The following is a 16,340-nucleotide window of genomic DNA, read 5'->3' on the forward strand; positions in this document are numbered from 1 at the left end:
AGCTTTTTCAGTCTGTCAGTATATAAGAGATCCTCCATGCCCTTTATTAGTTTAGTTGCTCTTCTCTGGACTTTCTCAAGTACTGCCATGTCTTTCTTGAGGTACGGTGACCAGTACTGAACACAGTACTCCAGGTGCGGTCGCACCATTGCGCAATACAGTGGCAGGATGACTTCCTTCGTCCTGGTCGTGATACCCTTTTTAATGATACCCAACATTTTGTTTGCTTTCCTTGAGGCTGAGGCGCACTGCTCCGACGCCTTTAATGTTGTGTCCACCAATACTCCCAGGTCCCTTTCAAGGTTGCTCACCCCTAGCGGTGATCCCCCCGCTGGCTTCAATTGGAACGCTCTCTTGTTACAGCCATATCTCTTGAGGACTTACCTTTCCTTGGACATACTGACCCTCTGCAACTACAACCAATCATTGCATCCACATGCACAGCTATCTGACACGTTGATGCTATGCTTTCTCCAAAATGGCACGAAACCACACAACTGCCACTCTGGGGCAATCATAAAATTCACATACAAAATGCACCAACCTATAATTCCTTATGGAAATCCAAAGGAATAACCCGTCTTTGTCATCTCTACTCAAACTCTAAGTGGATCCCGTTCCAACAGGTGACTGAAACCTATCAGATACCACAATCGCATTTCTTTAAATGGATACAACTGAAATCAGCCATCACGGCACACTTAAAACAACAACCTGTTCTGGATGAGCTTCCTAATATACTGTTTTTGTGCGAACAGATTTCTCACACCAGACATGAATCCTCGCAATGGTATAAAATCATGAGAAAGCATGATACCTTTTCACTCAATACTCTTTACTCGCTCTGGAGCAGAGACACTGGTTTGGATCTAGTTATATCTGACTGGAGTGATATTTGGAAAATGTCCCACTCCGTGCTTGCCTCCTCAGCTATGACTCAAACCCTTTTCTTTCTCATCCACAAGGCGTTTTGGACCCCAATAAAATTAGCCAAGATTGCACACCAGGCCACTGCATTGGATGGTAAATGTTGGTCTTGTCACACTTCTCTTGGGACTCTGGATCACATGATCTTTCAGTGTACCATCATTCGACATTATTGGTCTCAAATTTGGCGTACTATCAGTGCTATATTACACATCTCGGAACCCATTACACTAACAATTGTGATGTATGGCCATCATGGACTTCAGACTTCTCTAGTTGAACCTCACACCAAGCTGCTTAAGGCTCTACTATCCATTACTATTAAACAGATTTTATCTAATTGGAAGAACTCATCTACATTATCTTATTCGGTATGGTGGAATCAGGTATGCCTTACTGCCAAATTCGAACTTGTCGCAGATGAACGGAAAGGGACTCTGAGCAAAATGAATATTATTTGGCAGCCATTCCTGGACTTTTGTACTGATTGATATGGATTTATTTCAATGTATGCTCTTTACAATACTGATGATGTTTGGGATTAATAGCCAAGCAGTCAATTTTTATTTTCTTATTCTTTTCTCTTTTATGTTAGGATTTTCCTTTCTATCTCTTAGTTATGTAATGCACTGTCTGAACTCAGAATTCTACTTTTAAATGGACTATATTGATGCATTGCTTTTTGGAAGACTGATCTTGTTGTTCTATGGTTATTTCTGTTTCTGAAAACTTAATAAAACATTTGAACTTAAAAAAAAAAAACAATAGTCCAACTGACTAAGTACCAGTGATTGAACCTACAATCGAAAGGAGTTAATATCAAAATATGATCTAATAGTTCTTAGTTTCCATAAAGTATAGAAACCCTTTCGAACCAACGAGTCAACCTGATTTTTCATAGTAAGGGTGTGATCTAGAATTACACCAAGTGTCTTTATGGTTGACTAGATAATATAGATTTTATCATTTAAAACAATAGATGTAACATCTTCATTTAAATTTGGTGACGCACCGTAAAATTTGGTTTTTTTCTGTATTAATTTTCAATTTAAATTCTGACATTCTAAATTCAATTAATGACCTGGAATTAGGGACGAAGTTCGAAGTTATAAAATTTGCAGACGACACAAAACTCTTCAGTAGGGTTAGAACTGTTGAGGAATGTAAGGAACTACAAAGGGACCTGAACAAAGTTTCAAGTTCAAGTTTCAAGTTTATTCAATATTTGATTGATCGCCTATCATAATTACTAAGCGATTTACATATACAGAAAAATACAGGATAAAACCATAACAATAATATAAATAAAAACATAAAAATCATTAAAATACTAGACAAATTACTACAGGAAACACTAGGATAGAGGGGAAAGAAATACAATTTATAATAGGAAAGGAGAGAACATTGAGGGTAAATTACAAAAGGATGGGGAAAAACGAAATAAATTTATAAAAGAAATCTTCAAGTGACTGGAATGAATGGAAGTAATAAAGAGCAATTAGCATTTCAATTAAGTATTGAAAGTGTCTTTAAAAAGAAAGCTCTTAAGTTGGCTTTTGAATTTTTCAAGATTTTTCTCTACCCTTAAATACTCATTTTACTCTAGAATTCTTATGCTTCCAGGCAGATTTTATGGGTCACCAGGCCGCACAGTGGTATAAAACATTATCTGGATATTTAAATAAAAAACCAAGGACTGTACTTAGAGATATTTGGAGCATTGAGATTAAGCATCAAATTAATGCATCTCAATGGCCACGTATTTGGTCTTGGAGGATAAGATGTACAATGTCTGCGTCTATGAGGCAAACATGGTTTTTCCTGTTGCATAGAGCACTCTGGACCCCTGTTCGCTTACAAAAATTGGATTGCTCTAAGTCTAATAGATGTTGGCATTGTCATCTTGAGGCTGGAACTCTAGATCATTTATTATTTTATTGTCCTTTTATTAATAATTTTTGGAAATTGATCTGGGGTCAAATAAATTGTATGTTAGAGAATCCTGTGGCCCTATCATATGACACAGTTTTGTTTGGAATGTCTATGAGGGCCAAAAGTCAAATTTCATCGAATAATAACAAACTGTTAATGATTTTAACAGGAGTTGCCATCCAACATATAACACATAACTGGAAAGACTATAGAGGATTGAATTATTGTTTCTGGTGGAGTTCGGTTTGTCAGGTGTATGAAATGGAAAAATCATTGGCAATCAAGAGAGGTTTTTATAAGAAATTTAAAGAGGTGTGGAGACCATTAATTGAGTATTATAATAAATAAATAATTATATTTATCCCCATTAAATATATGTAGGGGGGAGGAGGGATGGGTGGGTTTTATGACATTATGAGGGGTAATATATGGAAAGGGAGGGAGGGGAGATAGTTTATGGTATAAAATGAATGTAGAGTTTCAAGTGAAGAATGTATAGTATGACTTGAATTATTGTACACTTGTTAGCATAATGTAAAAACGAATAAAGATATTTAAAAAAAAAAAAAAATATATATAGTGGGAGAGAATTCCATGTTTGTGGTGCAGTAACGGTGAAGATATATTGTCTTCGAGTATTTATGAATTTTAGAGAAGGAATAACCAATAACAGTTGTTCATTAGATCGTAAAGTTTTTTGAGAAGAGTAAGGAATTAAGTCTTTATAAATAAATGATGGAGTTTTATATAACAATGATTTAAAGGTGAGTAAAGCTAATTTATACAATATTCGGTGCACAACTGGGAGCCAATGAGCCTTTTGCAGTAGAGGAGTGACATGATCAAACTTTTTGGCCCCCATAATTAATTTTATAGATGTATTTTGTATAATCTGTAGTCTTCTGATTTCTTTTTGGGCCATTCCTTTAAATAAAGCATTACAGTAGTCGATTTTTGAAATGATCAATGAATGGATTAGTATGTTTAAAGATTTGGGACAGAGGAATTTTGATATAGAACGGATTTGACGTAACCTGTAAAAAGTAGTTTTGACCACATAGCTAATGTGGTCGTGATAAGTTAAATTTTCATCTAGGATGACTCCTAAAATCCTGATTTTGTTTATTTGTTTGAGCGCAATTCCCTGAATATTGATAGGGACCAGTATTTTGTGGTTTTCTTTCCAGGGAAAAAGTAAAGTGTTGGTTTTATTAATGTTTAAGGACAGTCTATTCTTGTCCAACCAGTGATGAACCTGTTTGAGTTTGTCATTAATAGCGGAGATTTCAGATGGATTATTGGGATCGAGGGGATATAGAAGTTGAACATCGTCAGCGTAAGCGAATACTGTGAAACCGATAGATTGACAAAGAGTCATAAGGGGTGAAAGGAAAATATTGAAGAGAAGAGATAAAATAGAACCTTGAGGAATGCCATAAGAGGTAGAGAAACTTAAAGATGTGGATTCTTTGAAAGAAACTATAGAACTTCTGTTTTCCAAATAGGACCTAAACCAAAGATGGACCTGTTCGGAGATGCCAATAGATTCTAATCTTTTTAATAAAAGGTTATGATCTATTGTATCAAATGCTGCCGAGAGGTCTAATGAAATCAGAAGGACGGAAGAATGATGATCTAGATGGTATAGTATTGAGGACGTCATACCTATAAGGGAATGTTCAGTGGAATGGTTTTGCCTGAAGCCAGTTTGATTGGGATGCAAAATGTTTGTTTGCTCTATATAGTTAGATATTTGATTAAAAACAATTTTCTCTATAATCTTCGCAAGAAATGGGATATTGGCAATAGGTCTGTAATTTGATTTCTCTTCAATACTTATTTTATGGTCTTTGATAATGGGATGGATAATGGAGGATTTCCAGGCCAATGGCATAGCGCTCTGCTGTAAACTTTCTTTGATTAAAAAAAGTATAGATGGTCCAAAAAAATCAAAATGTTGTTTAAAAATAAATGGTGGAATAGAATCATTTTGCGTACCTTTGCTGTTAATTGTTTTGATTATTGATTTTAATTCCTCAAGGGACGGAAGATGAAATTGTGTACATTTTGCAGATAACCCAGAGAAAGTAATATTTTCCATTTGTTCAATTAGAGATTCATCATTAATAACAAATTTTTCTCTTATATTTTTAATTTTTCGACAAAATGGGTTGCCAGTTCTTGTGCTGTTGGTAATTGATTTAAGCATTGATCCAATTTTCTAGAAGATGGAGAAATAGTTTTTAATATTTTATATAGAGTAGAAACATTTTTAGTTTTTAAAATTTGATTTGTGTAATAATTCTTTTCGCTTGATTTATTTTTTCTTTGTACAAATTAGAATGAATTTTAAATTTTTCTAAATTAATTTGAGTTTTGTATTTCCTCCAGCAACGTTCAAGGGATCTCATTTGAGTGAGTGGGCAAATAAATGACAGATAAGCTTCAATGTAGAGAAATGTAAAGTCTTACACATAGGGAAAGGGAACCCGATGTATAACTATACGATGGGAGGGATGGTACTGTGAGAAGGCAAACTGGAAAAGGACTTGGGGGTTTTAGTGGATAAAATAATGAAGCCGGTGGCACAATGTGCAGCGGCCACAAAAAAGGCGAACAGAATATTGGGCATTATCAAAAAAGGTATCACTACCAGAACGAAGGAAGTTATCCTGCCACTGTATCGGGCGATGGTGCGCCCGCATCTGGAGTACTGCATCCAATACTGGTTGCCGTACCTTAAGGATATGGCGATGCTCAAGAAGGTCCAGAAAAGAGCAACAAGGATGATAAAAGGCATGGAAAATCTTTCATATGCTGAAAGGCTAGAGAAGCTAGGGCTCTTTTCCCTGGAAAAGCAGAGACTTAGAGGGGACATGATAGAGACTTATAAGATCATGAAAGGCATAGAGAAGGTGGAGAAGGACAGATTTGTCAGACTAGCGGGGAAAACAAAAACAAGAGGGCACTCAGAAAAATTGAAAGGAGACAGATTCAGAACAAATGCTAGGAAGTTCTTCTTCATGCAGAGGGTGGTGGACACCTGGAATGCGCTTCCAGAGGAGGTGGACACCTGGAATGCGCTTCCAGAGGAGGTGGAAGGACAGAGTACGTTATTGGGCTTCAAAAAGGGATTGGATGATTTCCTGAAGGAGAAGTGGATTGAAGGGTATAGATAGAGGGTTACTATACAGAATAATAAATGATTAGGAAATAAAAGGTTTAGGTCATGGACCTGGGAGGCTGCCGCGGGAGCGGACTGCTGGGCATGATGGACCCCTGGTCTGACCCGGCAGAGGCAATGCTTATGTTCTTATGTTCTGTAGAATCTCAACCACAGTTTGATTGATTTGAGAAAACAAACAAGATTCCATGGATACATTTAATGGGAATGGTTAATCTGTTGGCTAGGTTGGTGGGCATTGGGGAGTAAGGTTATGGATTGAAGGCTATATCAAGAATGTGGGTTTTAAACAAGGTAATGTAGGTTTTAAACTAGGTAAGGGAAGGGGCAGGCAGTTTATTCCAGGCATAGGGGGCAGCTAGATGAAAGGAACAGTCTGGAATTGGCAATGGAAGAGAAGGGTATAGCTAAGAGCAGCTCTTATGAGGAACAGAGTTTTCAGGGAGGTGTATAAGAAGAGAGATTGAGAGGTAGCAGAATGAACACACTCAGTCTTCCATTCTCACAAGGTCCTCTTGCGATTTTTCACAATCATCTTGCAATTTAATAACTTTAAACAACTTTATGCCATCAGCAATTTTAATTATCTCACTAGTTGTTCCTATCTCTAGATTAAAAAGCAACGGTCCCTGAACAGACCCTTGGTGAACCCCACTATTTACCCTTCTCCATCTACTTAGTCCTCAATTCTTACTTTTCACATTCCATTACTGTCCTGGGACCCATTCCAGGCGAGATAGCTGGTTCGGCCAAGCAATTCTACAGACTTTATTTTGTACTTAGATGCCAACTAACCCACCATTCTATGGTTTTAAACCAGGCAGTCCCACATATGAGAGAATATGCTGCCTGCTTGTCCTGGGATAAAGCAGTTACTTACCTGTAACAGCTGTTATCCAGGGTCAACTGGCAGATATTCTCATAACCTTCCCACCTCCCCTAGTTGGCTTCTTGGCTTGTTTACTGAACTGACGACTCCGCAAGCGGGAAGGCACTTGCACATGCGAGGTACAGGCAGTACCTTCTGAAGAAGTTAAAATGACAGTACACTTTAGCACTGTCCATACTGGGCTCTCTGGATGATGTCACCCCACATGTGAGAATATCTGCCTGCCGTCCCTGGATAAAACATGTTATAGGTAAGTGTTCTTTCCATAGCAGTGATTAACCTTTAGATCTGAGCCCATCTTTTAGTAACTACCCCTAAATCCACTGAATATTCTGGTAAACCTTTTACTAGGCACTTTCTACTGAATATTGGTCCCTTTTTGGCTAATGTGGGCTAGAGATACTGTTGAAATACCTTAGAATAGTCCAGTCCTTTTGGGAATATCTGAGTGAGTTTAGTACGTTTTAAAGATGATATGTAGAAATAAAAGAAACAAAATTAAAAGAATCCAAGAGCATGGTTAGATTTTTCAGAAAAGAAATAATTCTATAGGAATGCTTTGGGATTGTTTTAATTCTGGTTGGGCTAATCTAGTTGGGTTTGGGGTGGGATTGTGTTTTTATTGTTTTAGGTTTTTGATATACCACAATTTAAGAGAATATCAAAATATTTGATGATGCTATGTAGCAATCCTAAAAACAGAATGAAAGGAAGAAAATATAAATAGAAAAAGTAATTGAAAACATTTAGGAAGAGAATTCTACAAATACCAAACCAAAATTTAATAAAAACCCAGAATCATGTGTAGTGACTTACAGAGCTCATAAAGGGGAGGGAATAGTCAGAAGCTTGTCTGATTCTTACAGTAGAAGGGAGAGAAAAAAAGCAGAGATCTGTCCTTAACACCTTCAACACAATAGCTTAATCTTAAACTTTACTCTGTAGCTCACCGGCAAATAAAGAAGTCACATTAATGGTCTTCTCAAGGCTTCAGTGTGAATACGAGAAAACTCTGAGGGCCACAAAAAGATTTCAAGCTTACGCTACTAATGTTATAAATTGCTTTGACCTGCTGTTCAGATTGGGTATTAAACATTAAAAATTAATACTAATATTGATTCTATAACATTTCTAGGATATATTTTAAAATCTCACTTGTTTTAGATTGTGAACTGTAGCGAATTCCATAAATGAGACCCCTGGGTAACACATTTAAGAGATTGTTTACAGTTACTATATCAAGTGAGCAAAATTGAAATTAATGCATTTGCAGCCAACTCTTTGAGGACTCCAGTGGAGGATTTGGGGGGCCACATGTTAAGAGAGTTGGCAGTTTCATTTGATGTATTAACGTGTTTTTATGTTGTGCATTGTCTTGGTCGTCCTAAATAAGTTTAGAAACATGCTATATAAGTAAATAATTTAAATTAAATTTCCTCCTCAGAGATTGTTCTGCCAGAGGTTCCGGAGGATGGCTATCTCAATACCCCAGAAATGGACACGTTGAAACAGAGCATTGATCAATTCACCAACGAATGGCAGTTTCTAAAAGCCGGGTTTCTTGACCAAATTTTAGCTGAGACCATAGTGATGGATTCTACTAAGAGTACAGCGAATGAGCTGTTTCAGGAAGCAAACAACATCATGGAAAGTAAGTGTCGAAATTCACAGCCTATGCAGCCAGTAAACAAGAGGATAGTCCCCTTTTTCCCAGCACATGACAGATTTTTGTCTCCACTCTCAGATCACAGTTACAAACACTTTCTTTTTCTATTTCTTCAACTCTTGTCAATTACCTTAATCTAAAGTTTCCCATTGCCCTTACTAAATCCTCTTCTTTCTTCCATGGTCTTTTCCATAATGGCTGTTCCCTGTGCCTATGTGAAATGTCCCAAAAGGCACCAAGGGGTCAAAATTCATTGCTTGGCAGTCATCATTCTTAAAACTCTGGCTGTTGCAGATAAAGAAGGACCAGATTGTCAGGGTCGGTATTTGAATATACAGCAATCAATACGGACTGGCATTGCAGTGCAATTAGCAGAAAGCACTAACTGGATAGACTTGAGCTCTGGCTATAAGACCACCTTGGCACTGCTGAGACGGCCAGAGGGAAAGTTCAGCAGAACTATAAAATGAATGCCGCTCAGTGTCCGGTAGTGATAAGCACATTTGAATATCAGATGTTTTATCAATCTAATCTAATCTGCTATTTCAGAGTCACGCTATGCTTAAACAGGTTCAGGGGGACTTACAATATTTCAAATTACAGAATGAATTTACTACATTAAAATAGTTTGAGGAGGACAGAATTATGAATAGGGTAATACAGTTGAGAGAATGGAGGTTCTTTGATTGTATTAGTGTTAATAAATATTTTGAGTTAGTTATCTACGGTGTGTATACTTTCAAAGAAGAGAGATTTTAATGAATTTTTTCAGAATCTTGTAGAATGTTTCCATAAAGCACCTACAGTGGGCATTAGTAGCATCTAAATTATCATGCCCAAAATTAAACCTGCTCCAGAGAAGGTTTAATTGCTGATGTATTCATTAAGTGAATCGTGTATTTTAGAAAATGCAAATGCCATCAAAAGTCCAGCAGAGAAAGACCCATAGAAATAACACAAATCAGGAAGACAGTGGGACAGGACAATGGATAGAATTACGCATAAATTATGTACAATTATTTTTAAAACATTAGAAAATAAGACTCCAGCATTTTTATTTAGGTTACTTATCCCATATTCAGTTAAAAGAACCTTACGATCTAGTGAACGGAACCTTTTATCAATTCCTTCGCTTAAAATTATTAGTACAAGAAGACAATTTATTTTTTCATGTACAGCTCCCCAGATTTGGAATGCGCTTCCCATGTTTTTACGGGAGGAGAAGGTATTTGGGAAATTTAAAAGCGAATTAAAAACCTTTCTGTTTAAAGATGCATTTGCAACTTAATTAAATTTTATTATAAAGTGTTAGTTTAGTGAATTATTCTGCTTTTTTTTTTTTTTTATTCTTCCAACTTCCTTTTGTATTTTCCCTGTATGTTCTTTCTTTACTATAAAAATGGATTTCAACCCCTCTTTCCTTTTGTTTATATTATAATTAATTAAGTGTATGTAATGTTTTTGTCTCCTTATGTAAATATATTTTATTGTACATCGCTTAGAAATCCGATTAAGCGATTGAACAAGCCAATTAATAAACTTGAAACTTGACCTTCCATGGTAAACAGAGCCAGCAGGATAACTTAAAAAAAACCTTTATTATGTCCAATCACAGAGAGTCTGGACACAATGCACACATCATATTCCATCCAAGCTATATCCCCCAGGAATTCGCAGACCACAAAAACATCTGCTTTTTATAGGCAGTTTTATAATAGTTTTACAAGTGGAAAATGCTTTTTAAAATCACCTTCATGAGAGTAATTTTATAACAGATTGTCTAGGTAGGAAGGTTGAGTAGGCTGTTCTGTAAAGACGCATAAATTACTAAGGGACTCATTTTCAAAACAAAAACATCCCAAAAAAGTACAAAGTAGCATATAGACATTTTATTGGCAAAAACATTCAAATTACTATTTTCAAATCTCATTTTTCTTTATTTATGTATTTACCAACTTATATGCCACACAGTCACTACATGCTAGGTGGTTCACAAAATAAAACACATGGGGGTGAAGCCTATATCTTTAGGGAGATCTCTGCTCTCTTGCTCCCTACTTATTTCTTTTAGTCCCAGTGGTGTTTTTCTTATCAAAACACTTGCAGATTAATATTCTTAATGTATGTCTGCAAGCAATTCCATGGCGATTCTTCATTTAACAGCGGCAATAGTGGCAAGAAACCTCAACGGTGTCAGGTCAAAACCGCGGAAGACAAAGGCGCGCGCTGACAACTGAGCGCAGTGTGGAGGCGTGTGCCGAAGAAAATAACTGTTTTTAGGGGCTCCGACGGGGGTGTGTGGGGGGAACCCCCCACTTTACTTTATACAGATTGCGCCGCATTGTGGGGGCGTTGTGGGGGGTTTGGGGGGTTGTAACCCCCCACATTTTACTGAAAACTTCACTTTTTCCCTAAAAACAGGGAAAAAGTTAAGTTTATAGTATAATGAGGGGGTTACAACCCCCCAAACCACCCACAACATCGCTGCGATCTGTATTAAGTAAAGTGGGGGGGCTCCCCAACAAAACCCCCCATCAGAGCCCCTAAAAACTGTCATTTTCTTCAGCGCGCGCCTCCGTCTTGCGCTCAGTTGTTGGCGCGCACCTTTGTCTTCCGCGGTTTTGTCTATGAACCAACCTCAACAATATTTGCCAACCCTGATCAAGATGGCTGCTGATTTAAAAAAAAACTCACTGAGGAGGAAGTGACGTCACTCGCCCGAATGGCAGGGTAAAACTTGAGCTCCGATGGGGCCTTGTTGAAAAACTGTGCAGACAAGCTTCCCGCGAGTGGAATCACTCGTACTTAGCAGTGTGCAGTAGGTTGGGATGTATGGCGAGTCATCGGAGGCTGGAGAAGTTTCATTTCAGTGAGACAGAGAGCGGGAAACGACCTGCTAAATCGCCGGCGTCTCCAACTGTGCATACTACGAAGGCGTAGACACTGGAACGGGCACCGCAGGTTCCTGCTTCGGCTTTGCCAGCGGATGATGCGGCTGCCTTAAAACAAATGCTGGAAGTCTGGTTCCAAGATTTAAAGGCGGAGATGAAGGGGGTTCGTGATGATCTTAAAACCGCAATGGCTGAACTGCGGGCGGAAGTTGGAGACTTAGGGGGCCGGGTGGAGGCCTCGGAACAATGTGTCTCACAAGTGGCGGCGGAGATGGCAGAGACTAAAACTGCAGTGGAGCAACAGGTCAAGGAGTTGGCGGACTTGCAGGCTCAGGTTGAGGATCTAGAGAACAGGTCCCGCAGGAGCAATTTGAGGTTTAAGGGGATTCCTGAGACTGACTGCTATAAAGATTGCAAGCAAGTGATTCAAGATTTTTGTAGTCAGCTGTTGGGACCTACCGACCAGGTAGACTCGGCATCCATTGTTTTACTGTGGGCCCATCGTAGTTTGGGATCTGGACGACCGGGCACACCAAAGGATATTATTGCATGTTTTGGAGACTATCTGCTTAAGGAAAAAATCTTACAAGCAGCTTGGAAGTACCCCCGGTTCCCATTAAATGGGATTGAGGTGGGAGTTTTTCAAGATCTGGCCCTAGCCACTTTGCAGAAACATCGAGTTTTCCGGGAGGTGACTCGGACTCTGTGGGGGGAGGGCCATCGGTATCGGTGGCTGTTCCCATTTGGTATTTGGATGACAGTGAACGGGAAATCTCGCAGAGTGGACACAGTGGGAGATGCCTGAATAGCATTGAAAGACATGGGCCGTGGAAATCTGCCGGAGGTTCCTCAGGGGGAAACCTTAACGAAAGATGATCGTCCCTCAGGGGCCTGGCAGACTGTCGCGCGGTCTACAAGGAAAGTGGCATCACGAGAATCCTGAGAGCTGCCTGTTGTAATGGGACTCAGGTTTCCCCAGTTGACGGAGGAGCGGATGGTGATGTTTCCAGCAGGATTTTTGGACTTTAGTAATGGTGGACTATCTTTTTTTTTAAGCATGTGGGTGGTGTGTTTATATCTTGTAATGGCTGGGAATTATGGTTGGGCATGTTGGGGTGAAATGTTTGGAGGAGGGCTGAGGGATGTGTGAATTTGTAGTGTGCTTGTTTGAGTGTGGTATGAGTGCTTTGTGGGTGTCATTGGAGTGGAGGGGGAGAATGGGGAGACATTTGCCTCTGGGGAGAGACTTCAACTTTTCTCACTGGCTGATCCGGGTGGATCGGGATCATCATGTTTGGGGGGGCAGGGGGATGGAGGGAACATTGGGTTGAAGGGGAATTCTTTGGTGAGGCATTTGGGGTCTGGCTAGAGCTACCAAAGCTTCGGCTTGGGTCATGGAATGTGAACGAGTTGAATAGTCCAGGGAAGAGAAGTATTGTTTTCAGGGAATTGAAGAGACTGCGCTGGGATATCTTTTTATTACAGGAGACACATTTATGGCCTCGCGATGAGGTCTTGTTGCGTGATCCAGCCTTTGAACAAGTTTGGGCACATCAGGACAGGGCCACCACTACTAAAAAGTGTGGGATTGCGATTTTGGTAAAAAAAAGGTCTGGGGCTGGTTATTGAACAGGTATATCGAGACACTCATGGGAGGTGCTTGGCGTTGAAGGGGACCATTCAGGGACAACGGGTGACCATAGTGAACATTTATGGGCCCAACTCTACGCAGGCGGAGTTTTACAGAGCGTTAAAAGATGAGCTGTTGTTGTTCACACAAGGAGTCGTCTTGTGGGGGGGGGGGATTTTAATGTGATCCCAGATGGGAGACTGGATCACTCTAAGGGGGGCAGGGGTTCCACTAGGGCACATTCCATGATTCCATGCGATAAGTATAATTAACTTTTAACTATTAACCTCAATAGCTTACATGACCTTGCATGCCATTGCTTAATCTAGGTGAACTTGCATAACAAAACGAACTTGCACGACAATGTGAACTTGCATGACATTGCATAATAATGTGAACTCTATAAGTGTACTGTGCCTCAACTGCTACCAAACCTACTGGTGTGGAAAACACGTACGCCTCATTTACACCTACATACACTGCATATTGCTCCACACTTACACGTGCTAAACCCATGCGCACTACAAACGGTGCTATTATTATCATCTGTTACAAATTACATCAATCCTAACCGTACCTCACATAGTTAATGTGAACTAAATACAGAAAATCCTATTTGATCATAAAAATTGGCTTGCTAATACTTTAGACCAGAATCAAATTCACTGCTTGAGAACTGACCAATACTCCAAACCTCACCCAACCCCCTAGTCAAAAAGTACTCCCAGGGCGGAGAGCCACCGATACCTGAAGGCCCAATAGGGTAATTTCCAACCAGATCTGTTATACCCTCAGCCAAAATGAAGGCGGCAAATAACATACAGATAATATTCTGCATAACTTACCTAACCTGCTATAGAAGCCGGTGTAACGACGAAAGACCCCCTGAACCAATACCAGTCCACATCTCCTGGCAAAGGCCACTCAAACAGATTAAACCAACTACCCCACCCCAATCCCTATACAATTGCTCAGAACTTGGCCCTTTACAAATCCCCATAGCCAACCCCATTCACAAACCCTCCAAACAACACAGAAACAAGACCAAAAACAGAAATAACTTTAAAAAACTGAAGTACATCGAAACCCTCATCCCTACCCAATACAGGAACTTCAAGAGATACTATTTGAACGCCCGGTCGGAGAGAAATAAGTCACATATCATACATGATTGGATCGAACACAAGAACCCGAACATCCTATTCCTAACTGAAACATGGATTGTTTCAGACACAGACGTCATAATGAAGGAAATGCTACCGCAGGGCTACAAAATCATTCCAATAACTAGAAGCTGGAAAAGAGGAGGGGGACTAGCAATAATCCTCAAATGCTACTTCGACTTCACTAGAATGGATTCTAAAATCACAGAAGAAATGGAAACCATTACTTGTAAGATCTCTAACCCCGAACTGGAAGCATCACTATTAGCTACACTGTTCTACATCCCCCCCCCCAAAATGGTCAAGTGCAAAAGAAGAATTCTTTGAATTCCTCTCGGTCAACACCATAAAAGGACCATATAACATCCTACTGGGTGACATAAATGTACACCTAGAACAAGCGGAAAAACTGGAAGTGACAGAAATCGACACGTTCCTAACCACCCTGGGCTTTGGAATTCCAGACAAAGAGGAAACACATGAAAAGGGACACCAACTGGACATCGTCACTTTCTCCCACAAAGACCTCCACGAACCAAAAATCCAATACTATACAGGAAACTGGGAAAAATGCATATGGTCAGATCATCATATTTACAATTTTGAATTACGCTGGCAAAAGAAATACTCAACTGCAAAACACACAAACAAAACCAGATCGGAAAAAATAGTCACCCGCAGAAGCATCATCAATCCAACAGAATTCTGGATCCACTATGAACTACACCCTAAATCAGAGGAAGAACAAGATTTCCCCACCAGATGGGGAAAATTCACAAAAGATACACTCAATCAAATAGCTCCTGTTCAAACATACAAAAAGACCACAAGGGCATCAAAAGAATGGTATGACGCCGAATTACTAGCTCTCAAACAAGAACTCAGAAAACTGGAAAGAATATGGCTAAAAACTGACAAAGAGGAAGATAAAATCAATTGGAAACAAAAAATGAAAAACTACAAAAACCTGATCAAAGAAAAGCGTTATAACTGCTATGCACAGAAAATAGGAGCAGTCAACACAAACAGCAGAGAACTATTTAAACTAGTGAACAAAATAACAGACACCACACAGATCCTACAAAATCAAAATGATCAGATCCCAGCAGTCAACACCCTCGCCAACTACTTCAGCAAAACAATCACCGACTTAAGAGCCTCAATACCACCTCCTCCACCCAATTTCGAATTCCACTTCAAATCGCAGGAAAGCGAGCCCAGTGTCGATATGATCTGGAACCACTTCAAGCCCCCAGATTGGAACAACTTCCTCACACTATTCAATAAATACGCCAAATCAAATTGTCTATTAGACGAATGTCCATCTCAGATCATGCAAGTTGCAGCACCAGAATTTAAAAGAGACCTATTTAACTGGGCAACATATTCTCTTAAAAGTGGAACTTACCTGGAAAATATGGGACACATTCTGATCACACCCATCCCCAAAGATCAAAAGACCTCACTCACATTGATGTCCAACTACAGACCCATAGCGAGCACCCCCTTCTTCACCAAAATTCTGGAAGGGCTGGTCAACCTGGAATTAGTAAACCACTTAGATAAATTCAATCTCCTAAATGACCACCAATCAGGATTCAGAAAAGGGTTCAGCACCGAGACAGTCCTAGGCTCTCTCCTTAATCACCTATATGACCTCTTCAGCCAAGGTACCAGCGCCCTGATCTTACAATTAGACTTTAGCAGCGCTTTCGACCTAGTGGACCATGAAATAATGCTTATGTGCCTAGACGAAATGGGACTATCAGGAAGAGGAAGAGGACCTGGTTCCAAGGATTCCTAACCAAACGATACTATCAAGTGGTCCATGACGGGAATTACTCCAAATCTTGGAAAAGCCCTTCGGGTGTCCCTCAAGGCTCCCCCCTATCTCCCACCTTGTTCAATATATACATCTCCTCCCTACTACAAAAGTTAAACCTAACATACTATATATACGCAGATGACATCTCCATACTAATTTCAACAACAAACGTGACCACTGCCAACTCAAAACATATCTCCTCCATCATGACCGAAATAGAACAATGGACTATA

The 16,340-nt window shown here is 39.5% G+C and overlaps 1 protein-coding gene across 1 annotated transcript in view; it reads left to right on the plus strand.

Annotated features, from left to right (window-relative positions):
* Window positions 1-16,340, plus strand: part of AK9 (adenylate kinase 9) — a 1,007,389-nt gene that overhangs the window by 581,758 nt on the left and 409,291 nt on the right. Inside the window, exon 24 of the mRNA XM_033936269.1 lies at window positions 8,377-8,583. Within this exon, the coding sequence (XP_033792160.1) occupies window positions 8,377-8,583 (207 nt within the window). The remainder of the gene's footprint in view (window positions 1-8,376; window positions 8,584-16,340) is intronic.

Source organism: Geotrypetes seraphini, chromosome 3 (genome assembly GCF_902459505.1).
Source record: "Geotrypetes seraphini chromosome 3, aGeoSer1.1, whole genome shotgun sequence".
NCBI lineage: Eukaryota > Metazoa > Chordata > Amphibia > Gymnophiona > Dermophiidae > Geotrypetes > Geotrypetes seraphini.